The sequence below is a fragment of the Equus asinus genome, chromosome 4, assembly GCF_041296235.1.
Source record: "Equus asinus isolate D_3611 breed Donkey chromosome 4, EquAss-T2T_v2, whole genome shotgun sequence".
Lineage (NCBI taxonomy): Eukaryota > Metazoa > Chordata > Mammalia > Perissodactyla > Equidae > Equus > Equus asinus.
Window position 1 is genome coordinate 36,630,782 of NC_091793.1, and position 22,446 is coordinate 36,653,227.

Genomic DNA, 22,446 nt, shown 5'->3' on the forward strand with positions numbered 1-22,446 from the left:
TTTTTGCCTCTCCCTTTAAATTGTGCACCCAAGGGAAATGCCTCACTTGCCTCCCCCTAATCCTTGTCTTGAAGTTTTATACTTTTTTTGTATCATTCAAATTTCTTAATGAGCTTGTGTAATTTTTACCATGAAAAATATAACAATGATATTTTCATTTGGGGAAGAAAAAGGATATTCAGGATTTTATATAAAAAGGTGTGCCCATGGGGCTGGCCCTGTGGCCGAGTGGTTAAGTTCGCGCACTCCGCAGCAGGCGGCCCAGTGTTTCGTTGGTTCGAATCCTGGGTGCGGACATGGCACTGGTCGTCAGACCACGCTGAGGCGGCGTCCCACGTGCCACAACTAGAAGAACCCACAACGAAGAATACACAACTATGTACCGGGGGGCTTTGGGGAGAAAAAGAAAAAATAAAATCTTTAAAAAAAAAAAAAAAAAAAAAAGGTGTGCCCATGACAGGAACAATGAATGAGACGAAACGTCCTATTTTGGCCTGCCCATTTAAATTTATGCCTCAGTAATCTCAAAGAGCCATGTTTGAGAGCCAAGAGTCCCATGAGAGCCTGTATAAGGTGATTAAGAGCACAGACTCTGGAGTGGACAAGCCTGTTGGTTTGGCATTTACAGATGTGTGAGCCAGTTCATTCAACATTCAGAAAATATTTATTGAGTACCTACTATGTGCCGGGCTGGGTGCTGAAGATGGCAATTTAAAAATAAAGAACAACAAAAAAGACAAAAACCGTTGTCTTCAGGGAGCCTACATTTTAATTACTTAGCATCTCTGAGCCTCAGGTTCCTATTCCATGAAATGGGAACAATAGTTCCACCTCTCAAGGCTTTCATGAGGATGCAATGAGGCAATGTATATAACAACCATCAGGGTGCCTAGAATACAGACCAAACTCAGTAAGTGGGACCTATTATGCGCCAATATTTACTAATTAATAAAAACCTACAATATTATTATACATTTTCAGATTACTGAAGATTTTTTCACAGGCATTGGGTTCATTCTGACAAATGGAAAACAAGGGTTGGTGAAAAATTGATGACAACCTGTTGGGTTGATATATTTGGAATCTGGATGGCTAATACTAAAGATTTGCAAAAGATTTTCTCAAATTTACACTCCGTACTCATCTCCCCCCTAAGATTCTGCTCAGCTTTCTTGTCATACTTTTACTCCTTCAATCCTTCTATCTAAATTCACTCCCCTCCCCATCCCCACTCCCATTCCCTTTATCCTGAAAGTCTACCTGCAACAAACATCTTTATCCATGGGTTCTGGCACTTTTTCACTCATAGAAAACCTGCAAGTTCTCGTTCCTCTAAGCCAACTGCTAACAGCAGATACTTGCTCTTATTCCATCTCTCCAGTAATTTGTAGACCACGTAAATGGAATCAATAGTTTCTAGAAGTTGTTATACTTCTGTATTTTCATATGTATTAATCTCCTTATTAATTAATGAAGGGTTGGTGAAGAACATAGGAGAGAAGAGAACCAGCTATTCTTAGGAAGGGATTATAAAGTTCTCTGAATTAAACCAGTATGATATGCCAACCAAGAAAAAAGTAAAAGCCAGTGAATGTCTTTGTGGTGCAAAAAAAAAATAGCATAATGACTAAACAAAGGCTCTGTAAGACAAAAGAGGGAAAATGTTGTTGGATTGCATAGCAAATGCCTGCAAATTCACATCTAAAATACACGTTTGAGTTCAACTTCTGATGGATGAAAAGAGAAAGAACTCAGAAAAATCAGGGATTTCAAATGGTGGTGTGTGACTGCAAGCCATCATTTTTAGAGGTGGCATAGGCTAGCAATTAAGACTGTCATTATGCTCCTTAATCCTCACACTTCAATTTCCCCATCTTTCAAAAGGGATGATAAGAATGGCGCCAAACTCATGGCATCGTTAGGTGAGTTAACATATGTCCTGCCCTTTGGACAGCATCAGGTGCATAGCAAGTGCCATATGAGTGTAAGCCATGGAGAAAGCATTCCAAGGAGGGAAGATCCTTGGAGTTTCTGAGGAACAGGAAGGGGACTAGTGGAACTTAAGCACAATGAATGAAGGAGAGAGTGACACTTGAGGTCAAAGAGATAACAAGGGCCCTGCACGTCATTTACTCAGTGAAATAAAAATCATTAAGTGAATCACTCTGACTGCTGAGCTGAGAAGAGACTAGAGAAGGGGATGAGGGTCCCATAGGGAGACCTGTTGGGCAGGTACAGTCATTGGGAAGCAAGAGATAATGGGGTCTCTTGGGATAGCAGTGGAAGTGGTGAGAGGTGGTCAGACTCGAGATATATTTAAAATAGAGCCTACAGGATTGGCTGATGGTTAGGATGTGGGGCATGAGATAAAAAGCACAGGAAATAAAGGATGGACTTGCCATCAATGGAAACAGAAACGGCTGTGGGGGAAGGGGCTGTTGGGAAGATCAAAGGTTCAATTTGGAACATGCTAAATTTGAGATATCTAGTAGACATCCAAGGGGACATGGTGTAAAACATACTGTTCTTCTAAGTCAGCATCATGCTGGTTGGTTTAATTCATTCTTGCATTCCTCCAATGTTAGATAATTATCTGTGGTTGCTGAGTCAGGTCCTTTGATGCATATCACTGCAGGGGCAGAATGAATGGCACTGTGGAAAGTCCCTGGTCTTTGGGGGCAGGTAGGTTTCAATCCTGCCTCTGACTCTTATCAGCTCTTTCCCTTACGCCTACCCAATTAACCTCAGGCCACCTTGGGTTTTGCTTCTCTCAAGTATGGACACTAATACCTTCTCTTCCAGGCTTGTTGCAATTTTCAAACACAGATAATGTATGTAAAGTGCCTACTCACTCTAGGCTGATAGGGAAATAACTGCTTATACTTTCTTCAAAGCAGCTATCCAGATCTGTCCTCTTTCTAGTCCACTCTGTCTTGTGAATAACCATCAGCATTTGATAAGAGTGAGAGGGATAACTGACGACTAGCTTTCGTAAGAAACCCTGAATGAAAGTTCCTGAAACCGGTCATTTGAGAGGAATCTACCAGCAATATTGGTGCAAATTTAGGGAACCTGATCCACGTTAGTGCAGATTCTTAACATTTCAAGCTTCGTGGAAGTGGAGAGAGAGGAATGGGGTTTTATAATGTCCAAACGTAAAGTCCTAGACCAACTCTCAATAAAATGAACAATGACAATTTCTACCAGATGTTACTCAAAGCAGTTTGTGACTTTCTCAACAACTCTTTCTACAACTCAATGAAAATGGATTTCCAGATTCTCTCAATATGAGATAAAAAGCTTTGCTTATCTTCCATATGCAAACGAACATTTACACAGATTCTCTCAAACTCAATGCCTTCCAATTTTTTCCCACCCACTTGGATGAATACTAGGAGAAAGGGCTGTGAACTGTGTCCTTGGATGGTGTGTAGAGACCAGAGCTAGCAATTTTTTGTTTACCCAAGAGCCAGGACCCACTGGGTCCTTGGCCTGCTCAGTGACCTGCCTCTTGATTAGGTCAGAAGCAGAGCAGGGTGATGAGGAAACTACCTTCAGCTTGACCTTTAAGGCCCTGCTGGCGTCACGCTAGTTATTTTGTGTGGACTTTTCTGTTGACATTTCTGACTGCCCGTTTTGCAAACCGAAAAAATAACTGGAAGTCAAGAGGAAGGAAGAGTAGGGAAAAAGAAGCCAAGCCAATGTGAGTCAGATGATGCGAAAAGGACTTAACACTAAGAAGTGCTATAGGGATGTTGGTTATTACGAGGAAAAATGTGTTACCCTCACCCCTCTATAATTACTTAACAACGACCGAGGAGGAGACAAGTCCACTCTCATCCTTCTGACTTCTGCAAACCTCTTGTTTGCAGGGGTTCTCCAGGCAAAATTGTATATATGAACTGTAATTGGATGCGCTCAGGTCACCCACAAATATAAATCCCCCTGAAAAAAAGGGTCAATTTCTTTTAGACTTGCCAAGAACTTGTAAACTTTAAGTACATGGTACATTCTGTGTAGTCAGGAGGGGACCTGGAATTATTGACTGAAATCTAATCTTTAACTTAATTGACCAGTAGGACAAATAGCAGGATTAAAATAAACTAACAGTAATAGTAGTAACGATAATAATAATTATTATATATGTAATATATGATTATATATAACATACAATAATATATAATTATTATTATTATTACTTATTTAGAGCTAGGCACAGGGCTAAGTAATTTACATTTCATCTTACATAAAGTTCAGACAAGTCCACAAAGTAGAAACAACTATCTCCATAACACAGATGAGAAAAGTGAGGCTTAGGGAAATTAAGTACATTTCCCAAGGTCAAATAGCTCATAAGTAACAGAAGTGGGGTTAAGACAAGTTTATTGAACCCCAAAGCCACCTATATTCCTATTTCACCCCATCCTTTATACCTATAATTCCATAAATCTGCAAATATGCCTATAATTGCAAAATGTAACAGATTCCAGTCTCTAGGAGAAATTTTATGATGTAAAATTTTAATATTTCTCTATGAATTAGTGACTTTGTGTTTCTATTTTCCATTATTTCTATTTCTCTTGTATTATTTCTCTTTCTATATTATACTTTCTTTTTTAAACTGTGTATAGACACACACACCTGTTGGTGATCATGTATCTGAGTGGTGAGTAATCTATGGATTTTTTTTTTTCCTTTAGGGTCTCTTTTATTCACAGTCTATTGAATTCTTTTCCAATTTTTTTCTTTCCTCTCTTTTTCCTTCCTGACTGAACTCTCTCTTTTATGGCCATAATATGAAGCTAAAGCATATTCTTATTTATTGTGTTTATCTAAAGGACTTTTTGCTTTCTGTTCTTCATTTTTAAATGGCTTTAAAATGACACTAAAGTGAGTTACTTTTATATTTTATGCTTTTACAGGCCTCTGCCTTTTTTTACGGTATGTTATTTCTGTCCATAAAGTGTTTTCCTTTTGATTGTAGCCTTTGCTGGGCAGAGAAAGTGCCTGTCCTGTCTTTGTATGTTCCACAGGCCTCACACAGAGCTTCTAATAAAAGTTTATACACAAAATAAAATAATTAAGAAACTCAAAACAAAATCCGGTGCCTGCCAGTGTTTTCACAGCAAGTGAGAGGCACGCAGAGGTGTGGGCGAGAATTGTAGACCATCTGTCTTAAATAACCTTGATTCCGTCTTCACCTTGCTCCCAAGCTGAGGGTAGGCTCCATCAGATACAGCGGGGGTGAGAGGGGGGTGACGGACACCGAGCTGAAACCAGTTTTACCTCAACGAGTTCGGATCCAGGAGCCGTTCCAACCTATCCTTCAGAAGGCGTTAAAGGGAAGCTGGGCGGAGACGCCAATCGATTCTCCAGCCTCGGCTCTATCCTCCCCCGCCCGGGTCCCCCTTCATCTCGGGGACCGTCTGCTAGGAGATCCCGGAGCGGAGCTGGCCAACCGAAAAGTGCGCAGTACCCGCCACCCTGCGTCGCGGCCGCGCGGACCCAGGAGCAACCCCCCGACACCCGCGCGCGCATCCTCCCCTCCCCACCCCTCGGTTCCTCCGCAGAGGGTCCTCCGCGCCCCAGAATGCCGCCCAGCCCGCTGGGCAGAGGTTTCCCCTACTCTTTCCCCTCCCGGGGTTCTCTGCTAGGTTCCCGCACCTGCTCCCTGGCAGAGGCTCCCCCAACGCTTCCACCTCGGGGCGCCCTGGGCTCTCGGAGACTCCTTTCCTTCTGGCCACGTGATCGACTAAGCCCACCTTTATCTCCCTGGTGACCGAGCTTTATTTCCTTATCTGTAAACTAGGGACAGGAGTCCCTACGACATTGCCCCAGAACGTGATAGAGCGACCACAAAAGAGGAGACTCCATAATAACGTTTATTACTAATCATCATTCTCGGGGCTGGTGCCCGTCCTGTCGTTGGGATGGTTGGGGGAGGCGCGCACGCCCCCGAGCTTTGGACGCGCAGCGGCCGCCAGCGCCCGCCCCGGCTCCACCCTCTGGGCCCAGGCGGCGCAGCCTCCGGCCGCGCACCCTGCTCCTCCGGCCCGCCCGCCGCCCGAGCCCCGCGGCCTCCCTGAGCCCCGTGGCGCGCGGCAACATGGGCGGCGGCCACCGCCTCCTGCTGGAGAACGCGCGGCAGGTGGTGCTGGTGTGCGCCCGCGGCGAGCGCTTCCTGGCGCGGGACGCGCTGCGCAGCTTGGCCGTGCTGGAGGGCGCCAGCCTGGTGGTGGGCACGTAAGTGGCCGCGCGCGGGGGGGTCGGCAGCCAGGGCCGGGCTTGGCCCTCTTTCTCTGCTTGTGCGCTGTGGAGGGAAACCGGGTAGCAGCTTTCTCGCGCCCGGCCTGCCTTTTAGGGACTTGTAACATGTTTCACTACTTCGGGTCGTCATTCCGGGGGAAAAACGCGCTCTCGCTGCACAACCCCTCCCCATGTCCCCCATCCCCAGATCTTTTGAGTCAGCATCTCTGCGGGTGGAGTTCTGAGACCTAATTTTTACAAAGCATCCCTCCCACCCCCGCTTCGTCTGTACATTAAAGCTTGAGAAACACGCAAAGCGTTCAGATGGTGATGGTTGGGGGTGATAGGAAATTAAGATTCAGCCACCAGAAAAAGAGGACATTTCTAGTTATTTTTATTTAACCGTCTGAGCTTCCTGCTGGAAGTGAATAAAAGAACAGCCAAAGTTTGGGAGGGCGGCTCTAGGGGTGTTGAATGCGGATTTGAATTGGAGAGCCACAAGGCGTGGAGATTGCGCAAGATGAATGTCGCACCCCTTATCTGAGGCTCTTAGGGTTGTGTAAGAGCCCAGCTGTTAGGGACTGGGTGTGTGTTTGTTTTTAATTAACAAAGAGATAAAAACATTCCCAGTGTTACCGTCAAAAATTTGTTAAAATAAGTTAACAGAATTGCACAAAGGTAGGAATCCAGGTCTGGTTGACGACCATGTTCCATGCAGTTCCCAGGATCCAGGCCCCTACCATCCTCTCTGCTGTGCGAGGCCGTCTCTCTCACAGTCATCCTGTCGTCCACCATGGCTGCTCCATCTCTCGCTATGGGGCTGACATTTCAGCCAGTAGGAAATAGGAAGAGAAAACTATCGTATTGGCTAGAACTTAGTCACATGGTCCAACCGGGCTGATGGGAGACTCCGAAATGTCGGCTTGATTCTGGGCCGTGTGTGTCCAGTTAAAGTTTAGAAATCTAGCCCTGTGGAGAAAGGGAACGTTGATACTGGGGAACAAGTAGCAATCTGCCAACGTGACTTGACTTTACGGCTTGCATGTGGCTAGAGTCACTTTTCCTAAGACACCAGTTTAAGAAGGAAATACAGTGAATATTGACTGACCCCAAAAGACGTCCGTAACATATTTTAAATCATTCGATTTCTCACAGCGTTTTCCCAAACTTTAGTAATTACTTTTTGATTTTTCTTCAGGGATGGGTTTATAAAAGCCGTCGGTCCTGCTGATGCTATCCAAAAGCAGTTTTCTGAAGAAACGTTTGAAGAAAGAATTGACTGTTCTGGGAAATGCATCTTGCCTGGTATTAGCCTCTTTTTCAGTAAAACCTTGAAAGCAGTCTGATTGATGTAAAGAGGAAGAGTGGCAGCCTGTTTTAAAGTCTCACAGTAATATTACAATATAAACATAGCTACCATGGATTGAGTTCTACTATTGGATATCTAGCTGCTTTACAAACAAGTTTTCATGTTAAATTCTTTCTAACTGCCCTCCAAGGGTAAGTATCATTATCGACATGTTACAGATTAGAACACTGAAGTTTAGGAATCTTACCCAAGATGGCTAAACAGGTAAAGAGCAAGCTGGGAATCAAACCCATTCATTCGCTCCACTTGTTCCCACTCACATGGGGAAGAGAAACCAGCTGTGTTGTGTTTAGATTCAAAAGCTGTTGGAAGGACTTTATGAATCCATTTCCTTGGGGAGGCAGAGGGCTGGCTGCTGTCTCCAACCCCAGAATATACTCCAAATTTATATAGAGTGTGAAACAAAGAACTCAGCTCTAGGTGGAAAGGGAAAAACATCCTGGAGATTTCACTGAAGTTCATGTCTGTCCTTAGTGACTGACAACACAATCAGTTTATTAACCATCCTCTCCTACCTTCTCTAAATTTTATGGCTTCATGTAATCATCTGAAACAAGGTTCACAAATTTTGAGTTCTATGCACACTTGGAGTCTAAGATTTTCTATTTTTTGTGTCCTGTGAGTATCTGACAGAGCTTCTACCTTCTGGCTCATGGGAGTTAGGAGATAAAGCAAGAGTGAAGCCTTATGAGAACGAGCAGAGTGTAGTAGAAAGCAGTCTTAACAGAGACTCTTGATTTTAGTCCCATCAGAACCACTAATGAGCCATTTAATCCACAGAGATTTTAAATATTCTAAAAGACACACTTGACTGAATTGTACCTGGATGAACAAAAGTTGCAAGTGATTGTCTTATTGCTTCTCTTTTAATATACTTCTTTCTTGAGAAAGATTCACCTTTCTGATTTCATATTTTTCCTTCTCAAAGTTGAGGTGGGGGCATTGTATTATTCTGTTTTCACACTCAGATTATTCCTGGCTGATACAATCATTGGTTTGCTCAACTAAAAGATTCGATGTTCTGGTTTTTTGGGGGTTTTTTTGAGGAAGATTAGCCCTGAGCTAACATCTGCTGCCAATCCTCCTCTTTTTGCTGTGGATGGCTGGCCCTGAGCTAACATCCGTGCCCATCTTCCTCTACTTTATATGCGGGACGCCCACCACATCATGGCTTACCAAATGGTGCCATGTCCGCACCCGGGATGCGAACGGAGAACCCGGGCGCTGAAGCAGAGCATGCGCACTTAACCGCTAGGCCACCAGGCGGCCCCTTCACCTTCTATTTTAAAAGCTTGCTTGGTGAGCATGGACTTCTTGGCCAAAAGAAAGGGAGCTGTATTTCTTTAAGGGATATTTTCATCATGTTGAGTCACCCTCCTCCCTGAGAACCTTCTAGACCAGCCGTTCAGAGAGGCTTCTTGTTTCCTCTCTGTTGAGTGAACCGTACAGACATAATTCTTCCTCCTTCACCCCCTCCAAGATGGCTGACCGACATCATGCTTTCCTAAGAGCCTAGGGTATAGTCCACCTGCTATGTAAGGGCTGTCTGCTTCTCAACTTTAAACATGATTTGATTTATTGATTACAGGTTTGGTGGATGCACACACACATCCAGTATGGGCTGGGGAAAGAGTTCACGAGTTTGCAATGAAGGTAACTGCGATAAATGGTGGCACATCAAAATAAAGGACAAATTTATAGACAAGTCTTATGCTAAAGAGTTGATGGGCTATCTTATCATATGCCCATATGTCTTTTTAGTGGATATTTTTACTGGCTTGGATTATAGAAAATAAATTACAACAAAACTAACTAATATATAACTGTCCCAAATCTTTATACTGTGCACAGGGCTAGCAATCATTTTAAGTATAATAGTTTTCAAACATTTTTAGCTGCAGAATCTTGCTTTTAAAACAACTGAGTTGTGTTGCTCACTAATTTCTCCTCTCCTTCCTTTCCCCCATTCCATCCCACCATCCCTGGGAGCCTTTGAAGGTGCCCCATGAAACAGTTGGAAAATCACCGTTCATTGGCGTCAGACTTGGAAAACTATATTACCAATCACAAAAATAAAATAAGTCTTGTCCTGTTCTCATTTTTCCCAGAAAAGTGAGATTTCTTAAGAAACATAAAATGTAGTCTGTGTCAGTCACTAATTAGCCATAGTCAACCCTTAAATCCCTAGTTGGAGCCATTTTCACATTGTTTTAAATAGATTTTATCTTTTAGAGCAGTTCATGTTTGCAGCAAACTTGAGAGGAAGGTACAAAGATGCCCCCTGCCCCACACGTGCACAGCCTCTCCCACTATCAACATCCCCCACCAGAGTGGTACATTTGTTATAACTGATGAACCTACATTGACACATCATCGTCACCCACAGTCCATAGTTTAGGGTTCACTCTTGGTGTTGTACATTCAATGGATTTGAACCAATGTATCTTGACACGTATCCACCATTGTAGTGTCATACAGAGTAGTTTCACTGCCCTAAACATCCTCTGTACTTTGCCTCTTCATCCCTCCCTCCCCACAGCCCCTGGTAACCACGGATCTTCTTACTGTCTCCTTAGTTTTGCCTTTTCCAGAAAGGCATATAGTTGGAATCATAAATGTGTAGATTGGCTTCTTTCAGTTAGTAATATGCATTTAAGGTTTCTCCATGTGTTTTCTTCACATTGGTTTTTTTTTTTTTTAAAAGTGTACATTTTAACAGCTAAATTGGATTATTTCAGAAAAAGAAAAAAATTTCTTCAGATATTGGGTACCTTCCTCAACAAGCAAGAGCTGTTTTTAAGACTTTTCTGTTAAATTGCAGAATGTCAGAGACAAAAAGCAACCTTAGAGAGTTGAGATTCCAATCTCTTATTATATAGATGCAGAAGGTGTGGTCCGCAGAAAGGAGGGGTGTTGACTGAGTTCACCAGCTCCCCATGGCAGAACCCAGATGAAAACTCTGACAGGGGGACCCCCATGCTAGCATACTTTGTTTACACCGCACCTTGCTGCCCAAGAGTAACAGAGCGTAGTGGGATCCCAGAAAGAGCCTCTGTATTTGCTTGTGACAGAGTGACAGGCCCCAAACTCTAGTGGCCAAATACTCAGACATGCAAACCTCCTGGGTCTCTCTAGGGTAGATCTGAATAACTGCAGGGGGCTTCCAGAATTGCCTAAGCTTTGTTTTCTCATAGATGCTGAGGGATAGGTGGAAACTTAGCTGGTACACACTCGGGCCGACTGGGTTGTTAAAATACTGGAGTACTTCTGTACTGGTTGGTGAAGTGCAGCTGCCTGGAGACCCCAAGTTCCCACCACATCTCCCATTTCTGCCACCCCAGACCCTTCCTGGGGACCCCCGGTCCCCACCCCGCCCCACTCCCTGGAAGAGTAGGGGCTTCCAGGACTATGTGCCCCAGTATCCCTTCTCATTGGTTGGTGCCCATAGCATGTCATTGTTAATCATTTTAATATCACTCCTGCAAGCAGGTTCTGTAGACCTGCCTGCAACCTCCTGGCGTTTGCCTGGCCTAAGGATGAGCCGTGTGTTCAGTTGGCAGGAGCCACGTACATGGATATTCACCAGGCTGGAGGAGGGATCAACTTCACGGTAGAGCGCACGCGCCAAGCCTCGGAGGACGAACTGTTCAGCTCCTTCCAGCAGCGGCTGCAGTGCATGATGAGGGCTGGGACCACGCTAGTGGAGTGCAAGAGCGGATACGGCCTCGACCTGGAGACCGAGCTCAAGATGCTGCGCGTGATTGAGCGTGCCCGGCGGGAGCTGGGCATCGGCATCTCGGCCACATACTGCGGAGCTCACTCAGTGCCAAAGTAACTTCAGCCAGTGGGACCCGGGTTTAACTTGGAGCATTAAGAACAAAGAAGGGGTCATGTGGCACCTAAGTGAGGGCTGCCTTGTCGGGGTAGAGGTGCATCGGCTCTTGCAGAATTCTAATGGTCAGTCTTCTCACACACATAGTTTTAGGAAGGCGATCCCCATCAGACCCGTCAATTTGCTAGCCACTTAATGATGATGGAAGAAGAGAGATTCAAAACTCTTCTGGTTAACAAAAGGAAATGCCCCTTTATAGATCCTTTAAAATGACCGATATTACTCTAGTTTCCCATGACAGCATAAAAGCACTTCAGAGATTAAGAGTAACATCCTGTAGGAATGGATCAGTTCTTGAAGTCAAGATGACTCAGAATGGTTGTCATTTTTGTTTATTCATTTGCTTATTTGACAGCAGACATTTTTATTGTTGTAAATGTTTTTAGCTTTCCCCTCTACCTAAAAATTTCTCCTATATGACTTTACTGTAGAGAATTCTGTCCCTTTCTGCACCTGCATCTTATCTGTCCTGGAATTTCTACACCTGAAGACACAGTTCCTGAACGAAAAGATCCAAAAGAAATCCAGGACGTGACAATTCTCAGGGCGTCTCCAAGTCTGAGTGCAGTTTTAAGCTTTGATAACCTAGATATTTAAATGCTACAGCCTTAAAAAATTATTTGGAAGTTAATTATTTATTTTTGCATTTACTTAGTTTTGTGAACTTTGAAAAATAAAACTTTAATGTTATTTTTTGTTTACCATCTTCAATCAGAGGCACTAAAAAAATTAACATTAAAAATTTATTATTAAAAATTCACAAAACTAATTCAGTAGAAAAGAAACGTAAATACTTCATATTTCAGTGATGTTTGTTGTATGTTTTTAGCATTTATACTTCTGAAATTGTTAAAGCTTAAAACTGCACTAAGACTTTTGGGACATCTTCTCTATAGAAAACAGATTTTTTTTTTTTCAAACAGAGTATAAAGTGTATTATAGTCTGTTTTTTTTTCAGTAGGAAAGACTGTATGACGTGGTAGAAAAATCTCAGGCTTTGAAGCGATACCAGACCTGGGTTTCAGTCCAGATCAGATACTTCCGGCTGGGTGATTTTGAGGGAGTCACTTAGCTTTTTGGAACATGAATTATTCATCTGTAAAGTAGCTAAATAACTCCTTATTCTATATGATTTTCTTGAAAATTAGAAACAACATATGTAAGTGCCTGTCTCCTCGTAGTCCACCTCTATCTACTCACCCAAATGGTTTTTGCAGAACAAGAACATTCTATGTGCCAAATACAGGGATGAAGTTTTACAGAAATTTTCTCCATCTGCCAGTGAGTCTCTTGAGGTCTGTGTCTTGATCCCCAATGATAAAGCCTGAGGCTCAGAGTTAGGGTTCAGCCAAATAATGGCTAAATAACGTGTCCAAAATTATGTAGCCAGCAAGGGGTGGGGCTCTGTGTCTCTCTGACCTCAAAAGCCCAGCCTTTCTAATATATAATTACCCCAGAACCATAGAGAGAATTTGAGGGCCTCCTACGATCTTCTTCCCGCACGTCTCCAAATGGTGAGACAGGAAACCTTAAGCAGATGCTTCTAGAAACAGTGTGGAAGAAGAAAAAGACATTGATAGCTGCGCCCCAGGTAAGGGCGTGCAGTTGGATTGTCAGGGAAGCATCCAGGATGCCCTCTAAGTGTCCTTGACAGGAAGATGCAGTTTTTCAATCAGGTGGCCTCGCTGGCATTCCCAAAGGCAGCACAGGTTTGCCAGAATGGAGGAGCTCTTTGAGTCTCTGTGTACAGGGTCAGTGCACACAGAAGTCTTGTCACTACCTCTGCTATGTAGGAATGTCCCAATTGTTAAGGGTCCTGAGTTATAGCTTTGATTCTTTCTCTACCTTTCTGAGGCTCAAGGTCATTTGCCTGTAGGTTCTCAGGTTTTCCAAGTGCCAAAAATCCCTTTCTCCAATTTTTTAAAAAAATACTTGCCCATGGTAATCTCATTTTCTTCCCTTAGAGGAAAAACCGCTAAGGAAGCTGCTGATGACATCGTCAATAACCACATCCCAAAGCTGAAGGAACTTGGCAGAAATGGGGAAATACACGTGGACAATATAGATGTGTTCTGTGAGAAGGGCGTCTTTGATCTCGATTCCACCAGAAGGATTCTTCAAAGTGGAAAAGATACAGGGTTACAGATTAACTTCCATGGGGATGAGCTCCACCCAATGAAGGCTGCTGAGGTATGGTTGGCCTTTGCTTTTCCTTTGTTGACACTCATGCTGTGGAAATCTTCGTTTGTTCAAATGTAGGACTAGCCTTCTGAAGAGAATGGGGAGATTCGTTTGAACAAGGCTGGCTGAGCCTTGAATCCCTGACCTCAATTAGAAATTTACTTTGTTGCTGTTCATTTACTTTTATTATCACCTGCTGGTGGTATTAGTAGAAAAAGAAGTACATTTGTGGTCTCATTTACTAAATTCACAACCTATTTTGGTTGGCACACAGAGCCACTCCAGCAGAGTCTATTAATTTCAGACGTAGCTTCTAGGGTCTTTCCGTGGCAGCATCCAGATGAACTTTAGTGGCACACACCATCGATAGACCCAGGAGGAGTTTCAAATCTGTATGTCTTGCCCAGATTCATTTATTCATGCTTTAAACTAACATTTGAGTGTCTACGGTATGCCAGGCACTGTTCTAGACATTGAGAATTCAGCAGTGAATAAGACACACAAAATTCCTGCAGGCATGAGCCTAGACGGCGCTCTAGGCCCTAGAGCTAAAGAAACAACTGCCCTTGGGGCATAAATACAGATGTTGACACGCCACGTGTCTCAACCACAGCATGTCCCATGTGATCTTTTTTTTCTGAAAGATCAGCCCCTGAGCTAACATCTGTTGCCAATCTTATTTTTTTCTTCTTCTTCTCCCCGAAGCCCCCCAGTACATAGTTGTATATTGTAGTTGTGAGTCCTTCTAGTTGTGGCATGTGGGATGCTGCCTCAGCATGGCCTGATGGGCAGTGCTGTGTCCTTGCCCAGGATTCGAACCTGGGAAACCCTGGGCCCCTGAAGCAGAGCACCCGAATTTAACCACTCGGCCACGGGGCCGGCCCGCCATGCGATCTCTTAATATCACTTCCAAATCTTGTCCTGTGCTTCCTGCCCCAGTGAATGACACCGTTCTCTATCTGTTGCCTAAGTCAAAAACCTGGACATTATTTTGACTCCTCCCTCCCCCAACATGCCACATTTCAGCCAACAAGCAAGACCTCGCGGTTCTCCTAAACGTCTCTAGCTCACTTCTCTTCACTCTGCCTAGTTCAGACCACCCTCAGCTCTCACCTGGATTCCTGCAACAAGCCTTCTTGCCTCCCAGCTTGGCTGCACTTTAATCCATTCCCTCAGTGTATCTTATCTTTTCTTCATTGCTTAAAGGCTTACCATTGCTGGTAGGACAAATTCCAAACTCTGTACACGTAGGCTGAGCAGGATCCAGCCCTTGCTTACCACTCTATCTCCCCGCCCCCCCCGCCACCGCTTCCTTCCCCTTTTTCATCTCTTCCACCCTCTTTACCATGAATCAGCCAAAATAAGTTATTTCCAGTACAACTCATACCCCATTCCTCTGCGCATGCCGGTTCTCTAATCTGGACACTCCCGTTTGTCTTGCTAACTCTGACTCCCTTCCATGTTTCACCTCAGCTACCCCTTCTCTGGGAGCCTTCCCAAACCTCTCCAAGAGTGGTCATAGCTCCTCCCTGTGCTTGTCGCACTGTGGTAGAATTGCCTACTGGACTATAAACACACTAAGGACTGTACCCGTGTGCTACACAGCCCTGTCTCTGGAGGTTAGCACAGTGCCTGGCGTACAGGTGGTCTTTAGTGAGTAAATATTTGTTGAATGTTTATTGAATGAATGTGAACTGGGTGGTCAACAAGATACTTTTGGTCATAGAGAGTGACTGGTGAATTAAATCATCAGAGGTCAATATGCCAGATGAACAAATCAAGTTTGGAAAAGCGAGGGTGATTCCAAGGTCAGAAGGGAGCTCTCCCTGGGGAGCATAGACGGTGCTGTGGAGTCCAGACTCCCCTGAGCCCCAGTCCAAAATGCTCTTAGACCTGAGCAAGCTGCTGCCGGGGGCCAGCTCTTTCCTGCCCTGGTGGGGGCATTACAGCCTCCCTGGGCCACTGTGTAATCTCAAATATAAAGTCTACTTTCCTTTCCTTGGAATGTTTAACTTATCACTTTTCAGCCTGGGGCACTTCTTGTGTGTGTGTGTGAAATTTGTCAAGCTGAGAAGAAATGAACTTTAATGCGTATTTCCATTATTGTCATAACATTACATCCTTTTGGTTTTCTTCTAATAATCTGGACCAAACTTTTCATCTGGAGAGAAATCAAGCTCAAGTAGATATTCTCAAATTATACACAAGCCCACATTTTTAAAGTTTGTTTTCTTAACTGATGTTTTCACTGAGTACAATGGCATTCCAAGATCCTTTTCTTTATTGTGTTTTTATGATACTATATAATTAGATTTTATTACCAGTGTTGCTCAGTGTGTGTTTTTTTTGAGGAAGATTAGCCCTGAGCTAACTACTGCCAGTCCTCCTCTTTTTTGCTGAGGAAGCCTGGCCCTGAGCTAACATTGTCCCCATCTTCCTCTACTTTTTTTTATATGTGGGACGCCTACCACAGCATGGCGTGCCAAGCGGTGCCATGTCCGCACCCGGGATCCGAACCAGCGAACCCCAGGCCGCTGAGAAGCGGAACGTGTGAACTTAACTGCTGCGCAACCCGGCCGGCCCCTCAGTGTGTTTTTTCTAATCCATAAGATTCATAAAATTTTCTTTTTTAGCAAATGTCGAAGAATATCAGTCACCATTTGTGTCTAAGAACAGTTGTGGAAACAGCACGTTAGCTAATTTTCAAATGACTGTCCATCACAAACTCTGTATTCACATTGGGGCTTGTTCTTGCGAGAGGTAGTTGGCAAGAAATTTTAATAATGAAGAGTGCTGTTTATTTTTGCAGGAAAAACAATTTTATGGCACTTTATTGATTTTGCTGTTGCGTTTGGTGAAACTTTTCTCTCTCTGCTCATTCTGCCTAGCTCGGGGCTGAACTGGGAGCCCAGGCGATCAGTCACCTGGAAGAAGTGAGCGATGAGGGCATCGCTGCCATGGCAACGGCCAGGTGTTCTGCTGTCCTCCTGCCCACCACGGCCTACATGCTGAGGTGAGGTCACTTCTCGCTCCCACGCAAGAGCTGCAAGTACAGGCTGTGCAGACACAGACTTCCAAGATGCCTAAAAATTATTTCATATCTCTTAACAATGCAGATAAGAAAACTTAGCTCATGGAAAATGCCAGTTCTGGAATGATGTTCATAAATGAATTACCCTGAGGAAGAAGCTTAGACCCAAATTGCTTTGGAGTGGTGGGATTATGGGGAGAGGGAAGCTTTCTTTTTCTTTTTTCCTCATTTTTGGAATTTTCCAATTAAAAAAAATCAATATGCATTACTTTTATAATTAGAAAATCATGAAAAAGGCTTTAACCTTTAAAAACATGCGTAAGATGTTAGGAATATTTAGCAGTATTCAGCATCTGAATGAGCTGTTTTCTAAGAGGATGCAAGTGGGTACCATAATCCTCATAAATCTGGGAGTGGGAGGAAAGAGGAGACGTCTAAGTGTGTTTTGTAAAATCTCCCTAGGAATTTTGCTGTATGCCCTCTATGGATTGAATACACATAGTCCATCTTTTATAACTGCCCTTGCTCCAGTTCTACCAAATATGAGACCTGAGGTCTTCTGTATCTTTCCACTGTACGACTTCTGTGTCAGCCATTGAGTCTGTGGTCAGGGAGACTAGCATTCAAGAGGCAGTTTATTTTCTCTTAGAACTAGGTGCTTTCTGTGTGGTTGGGACACATGGTTGTCAGGGAAATGATTCTGCAATTATGGCCTTAGGAGAGTGGTTCTTAACCTCGGGGTGAATTTGCCCCTTAGGGGACATTTGACAATGTCCGGAGACATTTTTGGTTGTCACGGCTAGGGGGTGCTGCTGACATCTAGTGGGTGGAGGTCAGGGATGCTGCTGAGCATCCCACAGTGCATAGAACAACCCCCTACAATAAAGAATCATCCGGCCCAAGATATGAATTGTGCTGAGGATGAGAGATTCTGCCTTAGGGATTGAAAAGCCAGGCTTCGGGCAACTTTTATAAGGGAGAAGAAAGGAATATTGCAGTGCTTTTCTGAAATTAATAATTTTATACAGTCACATGTCTAATATCCATTTCTCCTATTATTATTATTCTCTTAAAGAGTAGACATAACGTAGATTACAACCAGAAAATATCAATCAGTGACTGTTCTTGGATGACCAACTGCTTTTCCTGCAAATCTCAGTAGTCATCAATCTAAATCATCAGTCAATACCTAATCTGGTTAATTTTCCACCACCCAAGGAATAAGTTTTTACAGAAAAAGGATTTCTTTAACTTTAAAAGGATAACTTTAACCTTGAATCTCTTAAAACGGAGCAAAAAATCAGACTTGCGGTACCAAAGGACAGTGCAGAATGAAAAGTCTAAAGTTTTTCCCTATGCCAGTGGTGGCCGCCATGGCCATCACCACAGGATGGGTTTGGCATCCCATTTGGACCACAAGGGCAATCAAAGAGAAGTCCACACTCTCCTCTCTGGCTTCTCTGTTCCTGTATTTTTCTGATCTCTCCATCAGGAGGAAGCTGCAGGGCCCTTGCTGTACCTTGAGCTCTCTTAACCCTCATTTCCAGAATAACCATTGCCTTAGGCCACTTGAGGACTTCCGTTAGTCATTATTTTATACATCTTTGCGTATAATATTTAAATTTATTCAGGAAACGTTTACTTTAGTTTTTCTGGAGCTCCCTGAATACTTTTAACCGCCTCGCTTTTTTTTCCTCCTTAGTAGTGGAAGGGGGAGGGGAGGCCATCAGAATGACCTGCAGGGAAATTTTAACCTCTGCCCTCTCTTCACTCTGTATTTCTGCTTCGCCCACCTCCTCTTGTACATCGTCCTCGTTGAGAAACATTATTTGAAGTGGTCCTGAAAATTGTCAGTCACGGACTGGAAATGTCTCAAGGGCAAGAATCATCTCTGCACCCCTAATAATTTATTAATCATGTATTCAATATGTGTATCGAGGGCCCACTACTTGTCAGGCACTAATCTAGGCATGGGGGATCCAGCCACAAATAAAACAGAATCTTGTCCTCAAGGAGCTTGCATTCTCATGGGGAGAGACAGACAATGTGCAAACCAACAAATGAACATATAAAATATCAGGGGATGGTGGCTGGCCCAGTGGCCGAGTGATTAAGTTTGACCCCCTCTGCTTCGGTGGCCTGGGTTTGTGGGTTCAGATCCCAGGCATGGACCTACACCATTCCGCAAGCTATGCTGTGGCAACAACCCACTTGCAAAATGGAGGAAGATTGGCACAGATGTTAGCTCAAGGCCAATCTTCCTCACCAAAGAAAAAAAAAAGGGGATGCTTAGTACCTTGAAAAGAGTCATAGTAAACCAAGAAGATAGAGAGAGTCTCGAGGGAGGGTGCTGTGTTTTTAGGGTGGTCAGGGAAAACCTTTCCAAGGACAGGACACTTGACCAGAGACCTAGAGGAAGTGAGGGAGCAAGCCAGACCTCGAGGAAGGAGTGAGGCTCTCTAGAAGAGTGTTCCGGACAGATGGACAGTGAATGCAATGGTGGAAACACTCACTGTGTCTGAGGAGCAACAGGAGTGAGGCCAGAGAGGCAGGAGCAAGGAGCGGGGAGATGCCGTCGGGCTGAGTCCATGGTGCAGACAGGAAGTCCATGGGAAGCCACTGAGCATTTTTAAAAGCACAATGACACAGTCTAACTTATTTTTCTCAAAGATCCCTCTGGCTGCAAGGTAGAGAATAGGTTTCAGGAGAGTTGAAAATAGAAGCTGGGAAACCGGTTAAGATGGTCTTACAAATATCCTGGCAAGCAATGATGGCGACTTGGATCCAAAGTGGTAGTAGGTATAAAAATTATACCTGGCAGGTTGAGCTCTCTGAATATGTATAAGGATTGCTGAGATAATCCCAAATTCAAGAAATTAGTCATTGCCAAGTAATTTCACAAGCAGAATGAGAAAAACCAGGAGTCCTGGGGTTCTGCCTGGCTCCTCCACGAATCTTTTAGCCTTGAGGTTCTGTTTCTTCCAGAACAGGAAGGCGTTGGATATCTTAAGTCAGCTTCCATCCTGAACATCTGTTCTTTCTTTCTTCCCCTTAGACTGAAGCAACCTCGAGCCAGGAAGATGTTAGAGGAAGGAGTCATAGTTGCCCTGGGCAGCGATTTCAACCCTAATGCCTATTGCCTTTCAATGGTAATGATTTTTAACGTGCTTTTCTGAGCAGAGTGTCAAACTTCTACCAAGCATATAAATAATTTAAAAATATTTCACTAACTTAAAATGTGTCAAAGATCTAAAAATATTTTCCTGTGAAACAAGAAAAAAAGTGTAGACAGTAGTGTAATTGAATGTTTCTGTGCCACATGAACGCCTCTGGCCCTAGATAGAGGAGAAAGTTCTATTTGCATTATTTTTTGATTCAGCCTTGGGCATTGTGGTTTTCCAATAACTTACTTCCGCTTTTGGAGAGTAGTGTAAACTCAAAGAAGATTTAGTTAGTAAGTGTGGAGGTGAGCTTCATCTTACGGAGTAAGTGGGCTTGAAAAGTTGTAAATAAATACTAAATGCCCATGGCGGGGGTACTCTCTATAATAAAGGAATCTTTTCCAAAGCATAAGACTCTTTACATGTAAATGTAAATTTTCTCATGCCAGTTTAGCCAGTTCCACCTATCCATTTAACTACCACCACTCGTTACGCTGTGTTGAGAAATGTCCTAGGTAGCAGTTGCCATTCTGTTACTTTCCTCCAGTGCCTTTTTCTTCCGCCTTAGCCAATGGTCATGCACCTGGCCTGTGTAAACATGAGAATGTCCATGCCTGAGGCCTTGGCTGCTGCCACCATCAATGCGGCTTATGCACTGGGGAAATCTCACTCACATGGATCTTTGGAAGTTGGCAAACAGGGAGATCTCATTATCATCAATTCATCCAGGTGAGTGTCCTCCCAACTAAGCTATTGTATTTTATGCCCATTGTAATATGTAGGCTCGGTTTAAGTCCCTTTTCCATTAACTGTTGGCGTCAGGCTCTGCGGAGGCACAGAAGCTACCCGATCTCCTCTATTGCCTCCACTTTCTCACCAGAAAGTCTCCCCACAGGTCCTATGCTACGGGTAGACTGGGCTTTCCAGTCTCTTCATCCATCTTGCATCTTCCGTAGATCTCCAGGTCTCTGCTCTGTTTACCTGGACTTTGGATTCTTGTCCCCTGGGCGTGTGTTTTTGTTTGTCTTATTGGCTTTTGACCTTGTGCTTTGCTGGGTCATATGTGTCCCAAATAGGGCTTGTCAGCCTGGTCCTGATTCATTACCTCTCTGCCGTCGCATTCCATCTGTTTCCCAAAAGCCTGGCTTCAGTTTTCCTGCCTCTGGTTTCATCTTACTCTCCCAGTCGGCTGCCACCTGGGCCGCTAGTGTGACAACTGGAGTCTTATTGTTCTAAACCTTAAAGCTGTAAATCCTATGCCTCCTTGACTCTAGTGAGTTTATCCCAGCCCTTGGACCTCACGTTCAACAGAAGAGACTGGCTCTATAATTCCCCCTCCATAAACCACTCTGTCTACTGAAAATAATGCGATGTTACTATTCGTGCATCACTTAATTGAATCAAATATTTTAAGATCAAACACTTAAATGATATCATTAAACAATATTTAACTTATCATAGTAATCTATCGTTTTTTTAAAAATCCAAATATCAATGACTAAGTGGAAAGAAATTTTTAGAGAATGTATTTTTAAATTAGCGTTTATTAGCAACATGAGAGTTTTGATTCATATGCATTAAAGTGATGTTTGATTTCCTTCTAGATGGGAGCATTTGATTTACCAGTTTGGAGGCTACCACGAATTAATTGAATATGTTATAGCTAAAGGAAAAGTCGTCTATAAAAAATGATAGATCTGAAAGGAAAGAGAAGACTCTTCAACTGTTTAAGTCAATACGGTTATATTACAAGTTAAAGTACCTTAGTAACTTACAGAATGATGTCACTTAAGTATATTTCAATGTTTTGTTAATCCACTCGAAAAACTCAGGGATTAATTTATTTTAATTTGACATGTCCACCTGGACATGTAAAAAGGTAAACCAGTTGTGACGAAAATCTCAAAACGTTAAGTTGTTTCACAAAGATTTGTTACAAATATCCTGAAAATTAATATGAGGGAGTATCACAAAAATGCCTTTGTGGGGAAAAGCAGATTGGCAATTAGGTAGACATGGCTTGAAATTCGCATTTTGTTTCTGATTTCAAATTTCACTTTTTAAACTATATTTAGTAAAAATTAGGGGATGGTAGGAAATCCAAATGATAGGCCCCAAATTAAGCTAGAATGTAGCCTTGTGTCACAAGCACTAGTTTTCCCTTTCCCCACACAGTTTGTCTCTCTAGATGCTCTTTGAGAGCGTTAGGGTCCCCTGAGGGAGGGTGTCCTCCTATTTCTAATTTCTTCTCAATCCTAGCAGCGGAGCTTCACAGTAGAGTTCAAGACTCGACATTTTATACATGGGTCCGGGGGCCTTCCTCTAATGGGTGCATTTTGACCAAATCCAATAATGTAATTTTTAAACATTGTTTTAAAGTTTTTGATTCTTCACATTACAAATATATAAAAAATTTTATAGCTCTCAATAAATATTTGCTGTCACTGTTGTTGTTGTTGTTGTTTATAGTCCAGAAAGCAGATCAGTCACATTGTTTATTGGAGCTTTTTAGGAAGTGATTCCTTCCCTCCCTCTGCTCTGTCACCCAGTGTTGGTGTCACCCCAG

General features: G+C 43.3%; 2 protein-coding genes across 3 annotated transcripts in view; one reads left to right on the forward strand and one right to left on the reverse strand.

The window, feature by feature from the left end:
- The window catches only part of CCDC38 (coiled-coil domain containing 38), a 52,675-nt gene extending 47,252 nt beyond the window's left edge, over positions 1 to 5,423 (reverse strand). Inside the window, exon 1 of the mRNA XM_014850713.3 lies at positions 5,287 to 5,423. The gene's annotated coding sequence lies outside the window, so the exon portion shown is untranslated. The remainder of the gene's footprint in view (positions 1 to 5,286) is intronic.
- A 413-nt stretch (positions 5,424 to 5,836) lies between these two features.
- Positions 5,837 to 22,329, forward strand: AMDHD1 (amidohydrolase domain containing 1). 2 transcript variants are annotated; one of them, XM_014850711.3, is made up of 9 exons: positions 5,837 to 6,243; positions 7,445 to 7,551; positions 9,204 to 9,268; positions 11,169 to 11,446; positions 13,472 to 13,697; positions 16,577 to 16,701; positions 19,775 to 19,868; positions 20,449 to 20,609; positions 21,485 to 22,329. In XM_014850711.3, the coding sequence occupies exons 1-9, from the start codon at positions 6,107 to 6,109 to the stop codon at positions 21,570 to 21,572; spliced, it is 1,281 nt and encodes a 426-aa protein (XP_014706197.1). In that variant the 5' UTR covers positions 5,837 to 6,106; the 3' UTR covers positions 21,573 to 22,329. The 2 variants fall into 2 exon arrangements, with proteins under 2 accessions (XP_014706197.1, XP_070363197.1); XM_070507096.1 differs by lacking the exon at positions 9,204 to 9,268 and having other exon boundaries at positions 6,007 to 6,243.
- Positions 22,330 to 22,446: the final 117 nt, after the last annotated feature.